The following is a 21,408-nucleotide window of genomic DNA, read 5'->3' on the forward strand; positions in this document are numbered from 1 at the left end:
AGCTTGATCCATGGGCAGCATTTATCAGACACTGGCTGCATGATCACAGCATTTATAAGTGCTTCTCACAAAATTAGAATATCATCAAAAAGTTAATTTATTTCAGTTATTCAATTCAAAAAGCTAAACTCATATATTATATAGAGTCATTACACACAGAGTGATCTATTTCAAGTGTTTATTTCTGTTAATGATGATTATGGTTTACCGCCAATGAAACCCCAAATGTCATAATCTCAGTAAATTAGAATAATTAACAAAAAACACCTGCAAAGGCTTCCTAAGCGTTTAAAAAGGACTAAGTATAAAGGCCCCTTAGTCTGTTTCAGTAGGCTCCACAATCATGGGGAAGACTGCTGACTTGACAGATGTACAGAAGGCCGTCACTGACACACTCCACAAGGAGGGTAAGCCAAAAAAGGTCATTTGCCGAAGAAGCTGGCTGTTCACACACATTACATTAATATGTATACATTAATTAATATGTTTACATTAATATGCTTGGATACAGCAAAGTTGGGTGGAAGGAAAAAGTTTGGTAGAAAAAGGTGCACAAGCAACAGGGATAACCGCAGCCTTGAAAGGATTGCTAAGAACAGGCCATTCAAAAATTTGGGGGAGAATCACAAGGAGTGGACTGCTGCTGGAGTCATTGCTTCAAGACAGAGCCACCACACACAGACGTATCCAGGACATGGGCTACAGGTGTCGCATTCCTTGTGTCAAGCCACTCATGACCAATGGATAATGCAGAAGCGTCTTACCTGGGCCAAGGAGAAAAAGAACTGGACTGTTGTCAGTGGTCCAAGGTGGTGTTTTCAGATGAAAGTAAATTTTGCATTTCATTTGGAAATCAAGGTGCCAGAGTCTGGGGGAAGAGTGGAGAGACCACAATCCAAGCTGCTGGAGGTCTAGTGTGAAGTTTCCACAATCAGTGATGGTTTGGGGAGCCATGTCATCTGCTGGTGTAGGTCCACTGTGTTTTATCAAGACCAAGTCAGCGCAGCAGTCTACCAGGAAATTTTGGAGCACTTCATGCTTCCCTCTGCCAACAAGCTTTTTGGAGATGGAAATATCATTCTCCAGCAGGACTTGGCGCCTGTCCACGCTGCCAAAAGTACCAATACCTGGTTTACAAACAGTATCACTGTGCTTGATTGGCCAGAAAACCCGCCTGACCTTAACCCTATAGAGAATCTATGGGTGTATTGTCAAGAGGAAGATGAGACACCAGACCCCACAATGCAGACGAGCTGAAGGCTGCTATCAAAACAACCTGGGCTTCCATAACACCTCAGCAGTGCCACAGGCTGATCGGCTCCATGCCACGCCGCATTGATGCAAAAGGAGCCCCGACCAAGTATTGAGTGCATTTACTGAACTTACATTTCAGTAGTCCAACATTTCGGATTTTAAAATAATTTTTTCAAGCTGGTGTTATAATTGTAATTTACTGAGATAATAAAATCTTAGAATCGTAGAGTTGGAAGGGACCTCCTGGGCCATCTGGTCCAACCCCCTGCTCAAAAGCAGGATTCGCTAAATCATCCCAGACAGATGTCTGTCCAGCCTCTGTGTGAAGACTTCTATTGAAGGAGAACTCACCACCTCTCGTGGCAGCCTGTTCCAGTCATTGATCACTCTGTCAAAAAGTTTTTTCTAATATCTAATCTGTGTCTCCTCCCATTCAGTTTCATCCCATTGCTCCTAGTCTTTCCTTGTGCAAATGAGAATAAAGATGATCCTTTTACAATGTGACAGCCCTTGAGATATTTGTAGACAGCTATTGTCTCCTCTCAGTCTTCTCTTCTGCAAGCTAAACATTCCCAAATCCTGCAACCTTTCCTCATAAGACAAGGTTTGCCGACCGCTCACCATTCTGGTCGCTCTTTTCTGAACTTACTCCAGTTTGTTGATGTCTTTTTTAAAATGTGGTGCCCAAAACTGGACACAGTATTCCAGATGAGGTCTGACCAAAGAGGAGTAGAGGGCAATAATGACTTCACGTGATATAGACTGTATGCTTCTGTTAATACATCCTAGAATTGCATTTGCCTTTTTTGCTGCTGCATCACACTGTTGACTCATATTCAGTCTGTGATCTATTAGTATATCCAAGTCTTTCACATGTGCTGTTGCTTAGCCCTATTCCTCCCATTCTATATATGCTTTTTTCATTTTTATTGCCTAGATGTAGTACTTTGCATTTTTCCCTGTTAAAAACCATTGTTAGTTGCTGCCCACTTTGACTTTTGGGCTTTCATTGGCTGTAAGCCATAATCATCAGCATTAACAGAAATAAACATGTGAAATAGATCACTCTGTGTGTAATGACTCTATAATGAGTTTCACTTTTTGTGTTGAAGAACTGAAATAAATAAACTTTTTGATGGTATTCTATTTTTGTGAGAAGCACCTGTATGTATTACACTGAAACGCTGCAACATTTTGGAGAAAAACATATTTTAAAAGCCACCAGGATACTAGTCGGACAGACTGGTCCCAGGCAGCACCTGACTGGTCTCTATCCATATATGCAGGCAAAGAGCTGCCACTCCATTGGAACAGGAGGGAAGAAGCCACCGGACAGCCGCATGTCCGAATAGTCACCTGTGTGGCTCTGTCCCGTTTGACTTTTAAAGTCCGTTTTATAATGGAGCCACCTTAGTTGTCACAGATCCTGGAAACCAAGAGTAAATTACGCAGTGTGTTTCTTCTTTGCTGTTAGTAAAACTCTGACCTATGAAGCCCGTAAGCTCTCGTGGACAAATATTTTAAACCAGTGTGTTCTTTGCACTTTTAAGAATAAATGTATACTAAAAAAGGAATACCATGAGGCTTATAGAAATTGATTTTGGCAGCCTTTCAGATCTATTTAGCTGAAGAGGCAAGTAGTTTCATATTGTCATGAGACAAACTGAGTATATTTGCGTTTTATTTTATGGTTTTACTTATCAGAACATAATGGAAAAAAAAATCATGCCCTTTACAGATCTTAAAATTTCATAAATACAACCTCAGGTGAACAACAATACATGACAAATGTCTTTATTTGACAAAAGTCATGTCCAAATTGCTCTCTAGACCCCATTCTCTTTCCGGGCTTCGTTGGCTTTCAGTCTAAGGGCCCCGTCACACATAGCGATCTCGCTAGCGAGATCACTGCTGAGTCACAAGTTTTGTGACACAACAGCGATCTCGCCAGCGAGATCGCTGTGTGTGACAGCGATCAGCGACCGGGCCCCCCTGCCGGTATCGCTGATCGCTGTAGGAAAGCCCTGGACATTTTTTTGGTCGCTGGTCTCCCGCTGGCCAGCACGCATCGTTGCGTGTGACAGGTGGGAGACCAGCGATCAGCTGGTAACTAACGTACACATCGGGTATCTAAGGGACGCGCTCGGCGTCGCTGTGCTGATCGCTGGTGAAGCTGTTTCTTTGACAGCTCACCAGCGATCACATAGCGACTTACCAGCGATCCTGACACGTTGATATCATTGTCGGGATCGCTGTTGAGTCGCTATGTGTGACTACAGCTTTAGTCCACTCTCTTCTTTTGTGTGCTGCCTGAGTCCTGATTGTTCAGTCTGCCTCTAGCTGTTTGTATTGCTCATGTGCTGATCAAATACCAATTTTGGTAAAGAAAAAAACTTGCGGACAGTGCTTTTCCTGCCAAACCCTACGGATGGCGAAAAAAAGCATTGATTTTTATCTGACTGTCTGTGAACTTACACACAGTTGGAAAACCAGCTTCTATGGGATCTAGCAAGTGTGGATTATTAGGGTAAGGAAGGGCATGTGGAAACGACCATATATTTTATCATCCCAGAGGATTGTCCCTATTATGCAAAGCACACTCTGATAAAACTTTTCATCAGTGCGTTGAGCATAGTGCAATCTGATTTTCTCCTTCGTCTCATTGGGGGACACAGAGACTGTGGGTGTGTGCTTCTGCCGTCTGGAGGCTGACACTAAGTATACAAAAAAAGAGTTAGCTCCTCCTCCGCCGCATACACCCTCGCCCCCAGACCGGGCGTAACTCAGTTTTTTGCTTAGTGTCTGATGGAGGCACACGCAGTCTGGAGCTCCAGACTAGGTTTTTTTTTTTTTTTCCTCTATGAAGATAAGACAGGGGCGACGGATCCTATAGAGAGGATCCGATCTCCCCAAATCATCAACGGGCGACCACGTGTGAGTAACCCTCCACGTGTTTCTCTCCCGCACCGAGGGACACATCTGGGACTTTTCCCCAGACAACTATTTTTCTTTTTTATTTTGAAAGAGGCGGCAACGCATCCTGATAAGAGGATTGCGGTTTCCCCATCGTCCCCAACGGGCGAGCACGTGTGAGCGATCCTCCACGTTGTTCTCTCCTGCAACGTGGAAATGCCCCTACCACCCCTAGGTAGTGAGTCCAGGGGTGGAGTTGGAGGCGCAGGTAAGCCAGGGATTGAAGCGGAGAGCGGAGAGCGGTACAGTAGCCTCCCCCTCCCTGCCCAGGGATGGGGTTGAGAAGCACCTCCGTGGAGCCCCCTCGGCGGCCCGGCTCACCTTTGGTTGATCAGGCCGGGACCAGGTAGTCCGTCTCTCACCCGGCGCTGCCCCCGGTGGGTAAGCAGGGGAATGGGCGGCCCCCGCTGTATGGGGAGATCCGTGAGCGCGCGCCCGCCCGCCGACTTGTTGGGCAGAATGCCGGGGGCGGAGAGCGGCGGGCGCGCACAGTGACCGGGGAGCTCCCGCCCCCTCCCTCCAACGCCGCACGTGGAGTGCGGCCAGAGCCCCGCGGGCGGCCACGGTCCCCGCTGTATGGGGAGGTCCGGAGTCCGCGCGCCCGCCCGCCGACTTCCGGGGATGGCCGGAAGCCCCGCCCACTAACTTCCGGGGGCGGAGAGCGGCGGGCGCGCACAGTGACCGGGGAGCTCCCGCCCCCTCCCTCCAACGCCGCACGTGGAGGGCGGCCAGAGACCCGCGGGCGGCCACGGTCCCCGCTGTATGGGGAGGTCCGGAGTTCGCGCGCCCGCCCGCCGACTTCCGGGGATAGCCGGAAGCCCCGCCCACTAACTTCCGGGGGCGGAGAGCGGCGGGCGCGCACAGTTACCGGGGACCTCCCGCCCCCCTCCTTGCATTTTCCTCGCCGAAGTGGGGCCGGAAGCCGCCCCCTATCTCCTGGAGTGCGAGTGCCCCGGCGGGTAACACTGCACGGAAGAGACGCAAGGTTGGGCCATTACCGGTGGGTAAGTGCATCCCCGTTGCGAGTGCCGCACTAGTAGTCAAGGAAGGGGTTATCCTCCTCCTCCTACCCTACCTTGCAATATGTCTGGCAAAGGGAAAGCTCACTCTTTCCTATACGCTGTTTGCGTTTCCTGTGGGGTCAGGCTGCCTAAGGCACAGCCGGGTAAATTTTGTGAAGCCTGCGAGTCGGAGCGAGCCCAGGAGCCCCCCATTGTTGCAGAGCCCAGAGGTCAGGACCCTCCAGAATGGGCGGTGTCTTTATCAAACTCTATGATATCCCTTACAAAGGCAATTGAGTCTCTCCAAGGCCCAGGTAGGGACAAGGATGGTGGTCTGCCAGCGGAAGACAGCTCGTCCACGTCTCAGGACCCTCCGACCGTTAGAGGCCGCTCCAGCACCAGACAAGCTCATAGCAAAAGAGCTCGTTCCCCGTCGGCCGGACCCTCTGGGGCTTCGGTGGCGGGTATTAGGGTATCTCGTTCCCCGTCGCCGAGCTCAGGAAGCGAGCAGGATGAGGGCGAGGAGGAGGAGGAGGAGGCCTGGAATCCAGAAAGCCTGGGATACCAAGACTCGGTGGACAGCCTCATTGAGGCAGTCAACCAGACTTTAGAGATCGAGGACGATGTGTCCACGGCCTCAGGTCACAAGGTCTCCTTCAAAAAGACCAGGCGACCGCATAGAAGGTTTGCCACGCATCCGGAGTTCGAGGAGCTAGTTCAGAAACATAGGGAACACCCAGATAAGCGTTTTGCAATGCAAAAAGCGCTGCAAGCTAAGTATCCGTTTCCTCCTGAACTCCATAAGGGATGGGTGGAGTCGCCAGTAGTGGACCCACCGGTATCTCGTTTAGCGTCAAGATCGCTATTGTCGATACCCAGCGGTTCTTCTATCAAGGACCCAACTGATCGCCTTATAGAGGGGCTTGCCCGCTCGGTGTATGAGGCAGCGGGGTCGGCCCTTGCCCCCTCCTTTGCGGCTACTTGGGTGGCTAAGGCCATGGTTTCGTGGGCGGACGCTCTGCAGAATGCCCTCCAAGACAGAGACCTGCCTGCGGAGGTCTTGGAGGTGACAAATCAGATCTTAGGGGCAAGTGATTTTCTCGTCAGCGCCTCTCTGGACGCGGCCGAGTGTTCTGCGGTGGCAGCAGCAAATGCGATCGCCATTAGGCGAGCATTATGGCTGAGATTGTGGAAGGCGGATTCTATCTCCAAAAAGTCCTTGACCTCATTGCCTTTTCAGGGCAATCGGTTGTTCGGTGAGAAGCTTGATAAGCTTATCTCAGAAGCCACAGGGGGGAGGAGTAGTTTCCTCCCGCAGCAGAGGACTTGGCCAGCATTCAGGCAGACACAGAGGCGTTTTCGGCCTTTTCGTAACCCCTGGAGGGGGTCTTCGGCCAGAGCATCCACCTCCGCAAATGATGGTCAGATTAGGGAAAGGCAAATCTCTTACAGAGCCAATCCGCTGGGTAGAGGCCGAGGCCGTTTGCCCAGAACAAGGGGGGCCAGATCCCAAAAGCCTCCAGCAAAATGACTCGAGGCGCTTAGTACCTTCGGACGACAGAGTGGGCGGACGCCTACTAAAGTTCAGCCACGTTTGGGTCGCAGTGGCACGCGACGCTTGGGTGGCAGAATTGATATCGTCCGGGTACAAGATAGAGTTTCTCGGACTCCCGCCACAGCGATTCTTCCGTTCCCGGCTTTCCGGAACAGAGTCGCAGGCGGAGAGTTTGTTACAGGCCATAATGACGCTACAGCGCAACGGGGTCATTGTCCCAGTACCGAAAAGCGAAGAGACACAAGGTTTTTACTCCAACCTGTTTCCGGTCCCCAAAAAGGACGGGACAGTAAGGCCAGTATTAGATCTAAAAATCCTAAACAAATTCATCAGAGTCAGGCGGTTCCGGATGGAATCCCTCCGTTCGGTCATTGCAGCCATGGATCCAGAGGAGTTCCTGGCCTCGATCGATGTGCAGGATGCATATCTGCACATTCCGATTTTTCCTCCACACCAGAGGTTCCTGCGTTTTGCGATCGGAGGGCGACATTTTCAATTTGTTGCTCTGCCCTTCGGTCTGGCCACTGCTCCCAGAGTCTTTACGAAGATAATGGCGGTGGTTATGGCCATCCTGCATGCTCGGGGCATTACGGTACTACCTTACCTGGACGACCTTTTGGTAAAGGGGCCGTCCTTTCAGGCGTGCCAGGAGAATGTCAGTATCACGCTGGATACCCTGGCGCGTCTAGGCTGGTTGATCAATCGGAACAAATCGTCCTTGGTTCCAGCCCAGAGAATTGTATTCCTAGGCATGGTTTTCAACACCTCCCGGGGGCTGGTGATCCTCCCTCAGGACAAAGCGCGAAAGATCAAACAGGGGGTACGGAACCTTCTACAGCCAGGCTCCAGATCCATCCGGTACGGCATGAGTGTGTTGGGCAGAATGGTGGCGGCGATGGAGGCAATCCCGTTTGCCCAGTTCCATCTCCGTCCGCTTCAGCATGCGCTCTTGTCAGCATGGGACAGAAGGTTGCTATCCCTCAGTCATCGGTGCAATTTGTCTCCGCTGGTCCGACAATCACTCCGGTGGTGGACTCGCGACTCGTCTCTTGTCCAGGGGAAACCCTTTCCCCCGGAACAGTGGTTGGTGGTGACGACCGATGCAAGCCTGCAAGGTTGGGGAGCAGTTTTCCAGAGTCACACAGCCCAGGGGCGGTGGTCCATTCAGGAGATAATTCTCCCGATCAACATTCTGGAGATACGGGCAATACGATTGGCCCTGCAACATTTTCAGTGTTTCCTGAGACACCGGCCGGTGCGCATTCAGTCGGACAATGCTACAGCAGTAGCATATGTCAACCATCAGGGGGGCACGCGCAGCCAAACAGCCATGCGCGAGGTTGGACTGGTACTGCGTTGGGCCGAAAAGAACCACGTGGTAATTTCAGCGGTGCACATTCCGGGAGTCGAAAACTGGGCGGCAGATTTTCTCAGCCGACAGGGGGTTGCGGCAGGGGAATGGTCCCTGCACCCCGAGGTTTTTCAACAGATCTGCCAACGGTGGGGGACACCAGACGTGGACCTTATGGCATCCAGAGAGAACGCCAAAGTGCAAAGGTTCGTCGCTCGATCCCTCGACCCGCAGGCGATCGCAGCAGACGCTCTGGTGCTTCCATGGAGCCAGTTTCGTCTCCCATACTTGTTCCCCCCGCTACCTCTGCTTCCAAGGGTCATCAGAAAGTTAAGGAGAGAGAAGGTTCCGGCAATTCTGCTAGCGCCAGACTGGCCTCGGAGGGCCTCGTATGCAGATCTGGTTCAGCTAGTGGTGGACGTACCCTGGCGTCTACCAGATCGACCGGACTTGCTGTCCCAGGGGCCGATCTACCATCCGAACTTAGGGGCCCTGTGTTTGACGGCGTGGCCATTGAATCTTGGCTGTTAACACAGGCAGGATTCAGGCGCGATGTGGTGGCCACGATGGTGAGTGCCCGAAAACCTTCCTCGGCAAAGGTATATCATCGGACTTGGGAAGTTTTTTTCCGTTGGTGTAGGGATCGCGGAGTGGCTCCTCTGGTTTTTTCAACCCCCAACGTACTGGCTTTTTTGCAGGCAGGGCTGGACGCAGGGCTGGCTCCGAGTTCGCTCAGGACGCAAATCTCGGCCCTGTCGGTCCTTTTTCAACGAAAGGTCGCTTCGGTCTGGCAGGTTAAGACGTTTATGCAGGGGGTCGCACATTTAGTACCCCCCTATAAGGCGCCGACGGAATCATGGGACCTGAACTTGGTGCTCAGAGCCCTTCAGGAGCCCCCCTTCGAACCCTTACAAGAAGTCTCCTTACCTTACCTGTCCAGAAAAGTCGTTTTTCTGGTAGCTATTACGTCTATTAGGCGGGTTTCGGAATTGGCGGCTTTATCTTGTAAACCGCCGTTCTTGACTTTTTATAAGGATAAGGTAGTTTTAAGGCCAGCTCCCCCCTTCTTGCCGAAGGTGGTCTCTGCATTCCATATCAACGAAGACATTGTCTTACCTTCGTTTTGCCCGGCACCGGTGCACAAGGTAGAAAAGGCTTTGCACACACTGGATCTGGTAAGAGCTCTTAGGAGGTATGTGACAAGGACAGCATCTTTCCGCCGGACAGACTCTCTATTCGTGATCCCAGAAGGGAGACGGAAGGGGCTTGCTGCGTCCAAAGCGACTTTGGCCAGATGGGTTCGCCTGACGATTCAGGAATCTTATGAAATCAGTGGCACGCCGGTTCCGGCAGGGATCAAGGCACACTCGGCTCGAGCAGTGGGTGCCTCATGGGCACTGCGACACCAAGCTTCAGCGGAACAGGTGTGCAAAGCAGCTACCTGGTCCAGTTTGCATACGTTTGTCAAACATTATAACGTACATACCCAGGCATCCTCGGATGCAAGCCTGGGAAGAAAGATTCTTCAGGCAGCAGTTGCGCACCTCTAATCAGGGGCGCAAAGTAGCATGGATTGGGTGAGCTAAGATCCCGCCCAGGGACTGCTTTAGAACGTCCCACAGTCTCTGTGTCCCCCAATGAGACGAAGGAGAAACATGGATTTTTGTGAGTACTCACCGTAAAATCCTTTTCTCCGAGACGCTCATTGGGGGACACAGCACCCACCCTACTAGCCAGTTGGCTTTTGCTTATTTTAAGTTATACAAATCCTTATGTAAGGATCAGGGTGGTCCCTTTTCCAGACGTATAATTTCTTGCCTGAGTTTAAGGCGCGTTCTCCTACTGCTTATGCACTAAACTGAGTTACGCCCGGTCTGGGGGCGAGGGTGTATGCGGCGGAGGAGGAGCTAACTCTTTTTTTGTATACTTAGTGTCAGCCTCCAGACGGCAGAAGCACACACCCACAGTCTCTGTGTCCCCCAATGAGCGTCTCGGAGAAAAGGATTTTACAGTGAGTACTCACAAAAATCCATGTTTCTCGTATAAGAAGATAGAGGAAAAAAAAAATTCCATTCTGTGAGTTTGCAGAAATCAGACTGCAGTCAGGTTTTTTTTTTTTTTTTTCTCCCCCTGGAAGACCAGATGTTTCCCAGCTCACAATGTAGAATGCCCACCCCATGTACAGTGTTTAATAGTCATAAGATTATATTGTGTGTTTTTATTTGTGGTCATGAGCTGCGTTTGCATGCAGATGGATGTGAAACCGTACTTTCCATAGAAACATGAAGAGTGCAGGGTCATAAATAATGCTGCAGTCAAATAGTCGTATTGCATGCTTGCTAAACGCTGACAACACTTAATTATTGTGTTATGTGATGCCTTAAAGGGATGTTCTGTTAGGTAGAAGCCATGACTAGTGGTGAGAGAATATGCTGAGATGAGGTGTTATCTGACCATTCTCGGCTGCTAACCGAGTGTCTTTGGCGTGCTTGGATAATCTGTTTGCGTCCCCGCGGCTGCATGTCTTGCGGCTGTTCGACAGCTGCAACGCAAGCAGGGATTGCCTAACAGACAGACAATCCCTGCATGTGTTGCAGCTGTTGAACAGCCGCGAGACATGCAGCCACGTGGACGCGAACATATTTTTCGAGCACGAGGAAGACACTCAGCACATGAGCATGCTCGGATAACACCATGTTGGGGCCAGGATAGATGTTATCAGGTGCAAGGTATTACTAGCATATAGATGTAGCCAGGCCCTGTGCCTTTGATTGTGTAACCTCCCCTGGTGTGCTAGGCAATTGGTAATTTATCCCAAATCAGTTCCCACAATCCCTCTCACCTGATCCTCTACTCAGTCCTATATATTCAGATGCCTCCTAAGGGGGCACGTGTGCTGGTCAGGCACGTGTCTCCCTGCAGCATAAGTATCACTGCAGTAAAATTATTGTGAAGATGCAGTTATTACAACGGAAGGAGTCAGGACCCCACACTATGTACCTGTCTCTTTTCGGTATGTCTGCTGAGTAAGCACATCTTATTACTTGTATCTAGCTTTTCAATTCACCCTCCTACTCCTTCACCATGTTTACATATGTCCTCACAGTTTTTGCTCCTTTAATCCTCACTCTCCTGCGTTATCCCCAAACCCCAGCACACTCTAACCAAATAATCATCTCCATTTCGCTCCTCCCCACCTGACCTCCTCTGCTGACCTGCTCCTCAACCTCAAATATGTCCGAATGAAGCCTAAAACAAGCTGCCCACTCTCCGTCTCCCATCTGCTCTCCCTTTCTCTGCTTCTCCTCACTGCTGGTGACATATCTCCCAATCCTGGACCCCCACAACTCATAACCCCCATTACTACCCCTTCCTACTGCTCCTTATCTAATAAAAACTACCGCAATCTTTTCAATTTAAAACCCGTGCCATTGACACCCAACCCCCTGCTCCCTCTCTCTGGAGCACTTTGGAATGCCCGCTCCATCTGCAAAAAGCTTCATGCGATTCATGACCTCTTTCTCTCTTGCAATCTTGCCTTTCTCGGCCTCACAGAAGCCTGGCTGACACGCTCTGACACCGCCTCCCCTGCCGCACTGTGTTACGGCGGCCTCCACTTCACCCACACTCCTCACCCTGGCAACAGACATGGTGGAGGAGTGGGCCTTCTCCTTTCTTCCAACTGCACCTTTAACCTAATGCCACCTCTTCCCTCCCTAATCCTCCCCTTTTTTGAAGTCCACTCTGTCCGCATCTACTCTCCCTCCAACCGGCAGGCATATACTGACCTTCAGGCCCGACCACTGCCTTCATTGACCAATTCTCTACCTGACTACTTCACTTTCTTTCAACTGACATGCCCACTATCGTCATGGGTGACTTCAACATCCCCACTGATACCCTTCAGTCAGCAGCCCTCAAACTCCTGTCCCTTGCTTCATCCTTTGGACTTACTCAGTGGTCCTCCTCAGCCACCCACACAGATGGACATACATTAGACCTGGTCTTCACCCGCCTCTGCTCTCTTTCTAACTTCACCACCTCCCCTCTCCCTCTATCTGACCACCATCTACTCACTTTCTCATCCCTGTCCTCCTCTCCTGGCACCCATGTCCAGCAACATGTGCACCCCCACAAAAACCTTGCAGACCTAGACACCCACGTGCTCTCTGACTTTATTCTACCACTGGCATCCATATCCTCACTCCAAGACACAGACAGTGCCACTGCTTTCTACAATGCCACTCTCGCATCAGCTATTGACACGGTCACCATGGCAGAATGCGACGTACCAACAGACAACCCTGGCACAATAACAACACTAAAAAGCTCCGGCAAGTATCCAGGGCTGCAGAGCGGCGTTGGAAGAAAACAAATTCGAAAGACGACGTCACTGCATTCAAACAGGCAACACTCGATTTCAAATCTGCCCTCACCTCTGCTAAACAGGCCTACTTCACAACCCTCGTATCTTCCCTATCCTACAATCCCAAAATAGTTATTCAAGACTTTCAACTCCCTCCTCCGCCCACCACTGCCCCCTCCAACCTCCCTCATCTCTGCTGAGGACTTTGCCACACACTTCAAAAATAAGATCGACCAAACAAGGCAAGTCTTCATTGTTTAATCACCACAACCCCTTTATATACCAGACCAATGCCCCAACCCCATAACCTCCCTCTCCAACATCAATGAAGGGGAACTTAATCACCTCTTCTCCAAATCGCACCTCACAACCTGTGCACTTGACCCCATCCCACCTCCTCCCCAACCTCACCACCACACTTATCCTATTCCTAACCCACCTCTTCAACCTATCGCTAACGTCCGGTGCCTTCCCTTCTGCTTTTAAACATGCCACAATCATGCCTATCCTTAAAAAGCCAACCCTCGACCCAACCGCTATGTCCAGCTATCGCCCGATATCACTGCTCCCAATTGCTTCCAAACTCCTGCACGTCCACGCTGAACTTTCCTCCCACCTCTCATCTAACTTGCTCTTTGACAATCTACAATCTGGTTTCCGCCTCCATCACTCCACTGAGACAGCCCTGACCAAAATTACTAACGACCTACTTACAGCCAAAGCAAACGGACAATACTCTATACTCCTGCTTCTAGACCTGTCCTCTGCATTCAACACAGTTGACCACTGCCTCCTACTACAGATCCTCTCCTCCTTTTGGCATCAAAGATCTCGCCCTATCCTGGATCTCCTCATACCTCTCAAACTGCACATTCAGCGTCTCCCACTCCCACAGTACCTCATCCCACACTCTCGCTGTTGGAGTACCCCAAGGCTCTGTTCTACTCTTCTCAATTTATACCCTTGGCCTGGGTCAACTCATAAAGTCGCATGAATTCCATTACCACCTTTATGCTGACGATACTCAGATCTACCTCTCTGTGCCCAGACGTCACCTCTCTGCTGTCCAGAATCCCAGAGTGTCTATCAGCCATATCCTCCTTCTTCTCCTCTCGCTTCCTCAAGCTCAATGTGGACAAATCCGAACTCCTCATCTTTCCTCCATCTCACAGATCTTCCTTACCTGACCTATCTATCACAATTAATGACATCACACTTTCCCCAGTACCGGAAGTCCGCTGCCTCGGAGTAACCCTTGACTCTGACCTGTCCTTCAAACCACACATCCAAGCTCTATTTCCAGAATCCATCCTTTCCTCAACCCTCAATCTACTAAAAAGCTTGTGCACGCCCTTATCTCCCGCCTCGACTACTGCAACATCCTTTTCTGTGGTCTCCCTGATAACACCCTCGCACCTCTCAAGGCCATCCTTAACTCTGCTGCCCGACTAATTCATCTCTCTCCTCGCTACTCCTCCTCTTCTCCCCTCTGCAAATCTCTTCACTGGCTTCCATTCCCTCAGCGTATCCAGTTCAAATTACTAATACTGACCTACAAGGCCATCTATAACATGTCTGCCTTATGTGTCTCTGAACTAATTTCCCGATATCTTCCCTCACGTAATCTCCGATCCTCCCAAGACCTCCTTCTCTTCCCCCACACTTATTCGCTCCTCACCCAACCGCCTCCAAGACTTCTCCCATATAGCCCCCATCCTCTGGAATTCTTTGCCCCAACATGTCCAACTATCAACCACATTCGGATCCTTCAGACGGAGCCTGAAAACCCACCTCTTCAAGAAAGCCTACAGCCTGCAATGACCCCATTACCGCCTCACCACTACCGGAGATATCACCTTAACCAACACCGGACGTGCTGCAACCCCCCAACCTACTGTCTCCTTCCCCACCATCCTGTAGCCTGTAAGCCCTCAAGGGCAGGGTCCTCTCCCCTCTGTATCAGTCTGTGATTGTTAGTTTGCTTACCGTAAGTGATATCTGTAATTTGTATGTAACCCCTTCTCATGTACAGTACCATGGAATCAATGGTGCTATAGAAATAATAATAATAATGTGAGCACGCTCGCTCATCGCTAGTTAGGACATATCTACAGGATATAAGTTCTTCCTACTGGAATACGCCTATAAATTTGTCGACAGGTCAATTGTATCAAAGTGTAAATGTCTCAATTTCTTTTGTGTTTTTCTTTTAGGTTGCTGTAAAAATTCTAGACAAGACACAACTAAATTCTTCTAGTTTGCAAAAGGTATGTAGGAGAAGGGGGATCTTTGCTACACTTATTTTTTTTTTTTGGGTGGGATTGCATCAAAACAACCCTTGGTGACTGCACAGAGAACATTTGGCATTCTTCTCTAGCGACTTGTGCTTTGCAGCAGTGCTAGTAAATTTCCAGTGTTAGTAAATTTAGCTTGGAGCAGGATTCACATATCCTTCTCTCGTTATTGGCACTTTTTATAGCAGTTTTATTGTTGATAGTTCCCTGCATTCGTACTTATCAATTACGACGCTGATTACTTAAATGCCAGAAAAGAACGATTGTAATGGAGCAGCGCGAACAACCATAAAACATATTTCTAGCTACTCATTCATTAGGCTCTCTTTCTAGGATATTGATAATACAAGTCTTTTGCACAGATGATGCATCAGTTTTATTAAGAAGCGCACTTTTCGCCAGTGATCTCTTTATTAAGATCAGCGTAAAGCACGCCTGTCTTAATAATAGTCCTGAAGTTAAACTACTACGTAAAAAAGAAAATAAAAATGATAGAATTGCCAGTTCACCTTTTTGTCAGCTCGCCTCCCAAACAGATTGAGTAAAATGGTACCAATAAAAAGATTACTGCTCCACCAGCAAAAAGAAAATGTGCCGCACATGGGAACACCCAAAAAAAAAAACTCCAATAACATGTGGGTTTTTTTAATTTTATTACACCTTCCAAATAATTATTTTAAGTATATTACAGTAAGATCATACTTCATAAAAGTCAACAGAAAAATAATATTCTGGATTTTAGAAGCCAAGAATGACGCTTGTCCACGAAGGGGAAGAGGCTAGGAATGAATTTGCACCCGGCAGATATGGCGCAGATATTCTTGTGATGGCTTATTAGGAGTAAATCCCAACACTTCAAGTTGCTTATGCAGCCATAGGGGAATGCAGAATGAATGCAGGCTTGGACTGAGGGCCCAGGCACTGACACCTGCTGGCATACTTGCCAGCAGCTGCCTAGGGCCCCCACTGCTCGAGGGGCCTCCAGCCAGTGGCTATGGGGCACCTGAGTCAAGCGGGCCCGTCCTGTGCCAGCATAGCAGCAGCGGGAGACAGGATCCTGTCCCCGCTGCTAAAGCTAAAAGAATATTCACACTTCCCCACGCCCCTATGGGCATGGAGAGACGTGAATACCATTTCTCTTTAGCAGCGGGCTGCATTAGATGCACTACCGCACCACAGACACACAGCGCAGCTCGCCTCCCCGCCCGGCTGGATGATTTCATCATCCAGCGCGCTGTCTCAGACAGAAAGCTGCTGGGCAGAAAGCAGGACACCGAGATGTGCTGCGGGGATGTGAGCTGTGCTGCGGGGATGTGAGCTGTGCTGCGGGGATGTGAGCTGTGCTGCGGGGATGTGAGCTGTGCTGCGGGGATGTGAGCTGTGCTGTGGGGATGTGAGCTGTGCTGTGTGTCTGCATGTGTGTGTGTGTGGTCCAGTGCTTTGTGTGTGTGGGGTGCGGTGCTGTGTGTGGGGTGCGGTGCTGTGTGTATGGGGGTGCGGTGCTGTGTGTATGGGGGTGCGGTGCTGTGTGTATGGGGGTGCGGTGCTGTGTGTATGGGGGTGCGGTGCTGTGTGTATGGGGGTGCGGTGCTGTGTGTATGGGGGTGCGGTGCTGTGTGTATGGGGGTGCGGTGCTGTGTGTATGGGGGTGCGGTGCTGTGTGTATGGGGGTGCGGTGCTGTGTGTATGGGGGTGCGGTGCTGTGTGTATGGGGGTGCGGTGCTGTGTGTGTGTGTGTGGGGTGCGGTGCTTTGTGTGTGATGCGGTGCTTTGTGTGTAAGAGAGATAGCGGTGGTGGGGGGGAGGCAGTGATGGAGGTGATGGACAATGATGGTGATGGGGGAGGCAATGATGGGGATGATGGACAATGATGGTGGTGGGGAAAGAGGCAATGATTGAGATGGTGGAATGGGCAGTGATGGGGGTGGTGAGGGAGAATGATAGGGGTGGTGTGGGAGAAGGCAATGATGGAGGTGGTGATGAGGACAATGATGGGGGTGGAGAGGGGCTGCATTATACTTTGAGGGGGCTACATTATATTCTGTGGGGGACTGCATTATTCTCAGGGGACTACATTATATTCTGGGGGGCTACAGCATACTATGAGGGGGCTACAGTATACTCTGTGGGGGAGCTGCATTATATTCTGTGGTGGTGCTGCATTATACTATATGAGGGGGGCTGCATTATACCCTACGAGGGTGCTAAATTATATTCTATGGTGGGGACTGCGTTATACCTTATGAGGGGGTTGCATTATATTTTGTGCTGCATTATACCCTATGAGGGGGGCTGCATTATATTCTATGAGGGAGGCTACATTATATTCTATGAGGGGTCTACTCCTCTATGATTCTACCCCAACCCCTGCTACATCATTAAGACGTGTACCACCTTATATTATACCCTGATATTAGTGTGTTTTTACCACACAATTGGTGGTCTTGTATTTATTTCTATGTAGCTACATAGTGGGCCCCAAGAATGAATTTCTCTGGTGGGCCCAAGGTGTTCCAGTCCGACTCTGAATGAATGGATCGTCTCCGGACTCCTGAGAATAATTGCTGTCTTTCCATAGGAAGATGGAGCAGAACTTCAATCTGACCTGGAATTCTCCTTTTCAGCAGACTCTCCTTTTCTCAGTGCTGACGTCCCCAGCCTCCGCCTGCCTGCTTCCTAGAGGAGACCATGTGCATGCCTTATACAAGGTGACAACACGGTGTCCGGAGGTGGTTTTCGGAAGCGGCAGTCTGAAATTATGTTGACATTATACCTTTATGCTATTTTTACAATTTTCAAAGACCTATAATGTCACGGCTGAATATTAGCTACTCACCCACTGATGTTTCCTGGGAAGTGGCCCTCCATCTGTAAGGTTGGGTATTATCCATAAGCGAGCCCAGGTTACAAAACCATGGAGAATATGGATGCAACATTTAACATGGTGTGAGCTGTTTACCTGATCACTTGAAGGTCATGGCGCGAAACTTTAGAGCTGGGGAACCCTAGTAAAGGACGAGGGGTCTGTCATTCACAGCAGTAATGCATTTTTGGTCCTATACTAGGGTCACCACTGGTGAAAATGACCTTCATTTTCTTTTGACTTCTATAATGCCTGAGAGAGGATTTTTAACTAAAATGTTGCTTTATTAGCAATTGTATTCTGACTTTGGTGTCAAATCTTGGTCTGGATATCCGGTCATGAGAATAAATGATCACTTGGCCCCTTCTACAGTGCTGTCCCACACTTCAACAATCTTGGGTATATTTTTTTTTTTACTCTGGCTACAGGAAACCTAAAAGATGCACATCCTAATGAACGTGGCGCAACTTTGGCCAGTGGACTTTTGATCAAGACTGACAAAGTGCCATTCCTGGGGAATTCTTCTTTAGTCCCTTAGGACCTGATTCATTAAGACTACCATTGTGCACGTCAGTCATAATTATGGAATAAGATGCTCCTAAGTCATTAAGAGTTGCACACCACTCAATGATTTAGGCACATCTTATCGGTGTCGTACGCCTCCATACGTCTCGTCAGAAATGCTACTCCAATCGTGAGACTGGAGTAACATTTCTGGTGTAAGTTACGCTGCAAAATTTGATTTGCCCCAGTTCTGCCCACCTTGGCGGAGCTGGCAGAAATTAGCATGCAAATGCCAACAGCCGCCAAGTTTTATTTTATTTTTTTTTTTTTGTGTAACTTCATTTTGTGCAAAAAAAATTGCAACATTTGAAGTCATTTCACGTATTCTGTAGAAATGCCTTCAAATGTATATATATTTTTTTGCACAACATTAAGTTATGCAAAAAAAAAGTCTTTATCTGGCCCTTAGTCTCTTGTCTTCTGCATGTTTTAAGTTTTGGTTGGATCCTTTTTCAGTTGTTGTGCAAATCTGCGCAATGTAAGGAATTGACAATGTTTCTCCTCCTGGTTCCACCAGTGATTAACTAATTGCAGCAGTGATAGCAGACACTATTTGCTGCGCTGGTTCGTATATCGGCACGTTGTACATATAGGATCGGCTGTGCTGGGTTTTGCGTCTTTTGTACTCGACTCATCCATTGCTAAATGTACATCTTCTGTTGTATGGAGCAGTGCAATCAATGAAGGAGTTCTTTATCTCCATAAAGTAGATCCACGGTGACCTCAAGAGTCTAAACTGATTGGACTTCAATTCGGAGAACCCCTAGTTTACCCTATAACTATTTACTAATGATGAGCGAATGTGCGCGGATAAGGTGTTATCTGAGCATGCTCGGGTGCTACCGAGTTTCTTCAGTGTGTTTGAAAAATCTGTTTGAGTCAGCACCGCAGCTGTTAGACAATCCATGCATGTGTTGCGACTGACGCACAGCCGTGGCAACTCAAACATATTTTTTTTAGCACGCCAAAGACACTCGGTTAGCACCCGAGCATACTCAGATAACACCTTAATCCCAGCACGTTCGCTCATCACTACTGTTTATACATGCTCATTAATGATCTAAAATGTAGACTCTAAATGAATACTGATGAATGATCTATGTGACTGATCTTGCTCAGTTGCTCAATCTTTTTCTTTTTTTTTTTTAACAGCTCTTCAGAGAAGTGCGAATAATGAAGGTTCTGAATCATCCGAACATAGGTACCAAGATTTTTGCATTGTAACTGCTTTATCTGAATGCCGTGTAATCTGAATTTCTATTCTAAAAAAATATATCTATATTATATTTGGTGATTTTTCATTGCAGCAAATGTGATTGTGTAAATCATCCAGTAGGCCATAAAAAAAGACACGCCCGTGGGATTTATTATCTGGATCCTGACATTATCAATGTATTTATTTTTTTTTATTGGCGCTATGCATCTGTCCGCCTTGTCACGATCGCTGAATGATAAAACAATGGGATGAGATCGGCTGTTTGCAGCAATAGACAGCACTATAATTTAGCAAGTCAGTTTTAATTTTTTTTTCTGTTCCAAAGACCTAACGCTGCTGACAAGTTTTGTTTTGTGTAGGAAAATCCTTTTTTACACATGGGAATGTGTGAGTTTCCCTTGGCATAGGGAACTTTTCTTATTTGCTTGGTGTTAACCCTTTCTTCTTTTTTGCTTTTATTTCAGTAAAATTATTTGAAGTTATAGAGACGGAGAAGACGTTGTACCTTGTGATGGAATATGCCAGCGGAGGTTTGTGTTTCATTTGTCTTGTATAATTCCTATTCATTGTATGGGAAATGGCTTCTGTAAACAGCACACCCTATAAGCCTAATAATTTACATGTCTTGTATCACGGCACTTCACATTCCTATAAATCGGACCGCAGTGCACGGCCTGGCCGACGGCTCTCCTGACTCAAGCGTGACCGCCTCACGTATTTCTATGCAGCTGTCACGCTCAGGTCGGGATAGCCGCTGGCCAGTCCGGGCACTATGGTCAAATTTATACAGCTCTCTGACTGCTTGTTTATGTAGTATCCCTGTCTGTACTGTGATATAGAACTAAAATATTATGCAATCTCCCTGAACATCGCTGCGTCTGCATTTGGGTGGTTTGCAGGAAACCTGTAACTTTATTGATGACGGCACAGGACTTCCTTTTGTCCAGAAAGGTCTAGAGGGCATGATGAGAAAACATGATCTATATGTTCCTAGTCACAGATCTGGAATAACTACATTTTTTGTTTTTTTTTAGTGTTACATCACAATTAGTGATTTCTTGCTGTTTTTTGTTTGTTTTTGGGGGGTTTTTGTACTGCCAGCATCATTTTTTACAATCACTCGAATTATTAAAAAAAATCATATTTAAAATTGTATATTTAAATATAAATACATTTCCTAAAAGTGGTGCCCTGTCACGTTTTAAAAAGGCAACTTCATGCAGTTTTACGTAGACATGCAAGGTTTTTTTTTTTTGTTTTTTTTTTAAATACACCATACTTCAAGTATATTTGTGCTTAAAAAATTTTTATCCAAACACCTAAAACATAGAACACCTCCAAACAATAAAAGATGGGGATATTCTGACCGCCAGTCGTCCACAAGGAAGTAGATTGGTGGTCTTAAATTTTAAATAGACTGTTTCAATAAAATGAAAAGTTTTAAATATACTGCTTAAACACGCCGACCACACTTCCGTGGACATGGAAGGTCAGTAGTACAATCATTCTGTGCTCTTAGCGTAGTATTGATCTCGGCAGTACATTTCCCGGTTACACATTACGATGTGCTTCCGAGAGCGAGGAATTTTTAAACGAGCTTAAAAAAAAAAAAATCACCCGATGAATGAGTATTTTGCCTCGTGTAAAAGGGCATTTGATGTGACTGAGATCTGTGATATCTGTAGGAAATTGATCCAACGTGCCAGTCCCAATGTAGCATGTATAAGCAGATGACTGAAAGACAAATCCTCCATAAAGAATAGGAAGGTTTTATTTTAGCAAAATGACCACTGATGGGGAACACGAGAATATCCTTCGGTGTATTTGGCTGACTCGGACCAGTTTCATCACCTTTCAGATTGGTCAGATATCTGTGTTAGGGCACCGTCACACATAGCGAGTTACCAGCTGATCGCTGGTCTCCCGCCTGTCACACGCAGCGATGCGTGCTGGCCAGCGGGAGACCAGCGA

The 21,408-nt window shown here is 48.2% G+C and overlaps 1 protein-coding gene across 1 annotated transcript in view; it reads left to right on the top strand.

Annotated features, from left to right (window-relative positions):
- The window catches only part of LOC141058332 (serine/threonine-protein kinase MARK2-like), a 170,808-nt gene that overhangs the window by 13,794 nt on the left and 135,606 nt on the right, over nucleotides 1-21,408 (top strand). Inside the window, exons 3-5 of the mRNA XM_073554558.1 lie at nucleotides 14,714-14,767; nucleotides 19,374-19,422; nucleotides 19,902-19,967. Of these exons, the coding sequence (XP_073410659.1) occupies nucleotides 14,714-14,767; nucleotides 19,374-19,422; nucleotides 19,902-19,967 (169 nt within the window). The remainder of the gene's footprint in view (nucleotides 1-14,713; nucleotides 14,768-19,373; nucleotides 19,423-19,901; nucleotides 19,968-21,408) is intronic.

The sequence above is a fragment of the Dendrobates tinctorius genome, unplaced genomic scaffold (genome assembly GCF_039654945.1).
Source record: "Dendrobates tinctorius isolate UK_male_01 unplaced genomic scaffold, ASM3965494v1 ptg000211l, whole genome shotgun sequence".
Taxonomy (NCBI): Eukaryota; Metazoa; Chordata; class Amphibia; order Anura; family Dendrobatidae; genus Dendrobates; species Dendrobates tinctorius.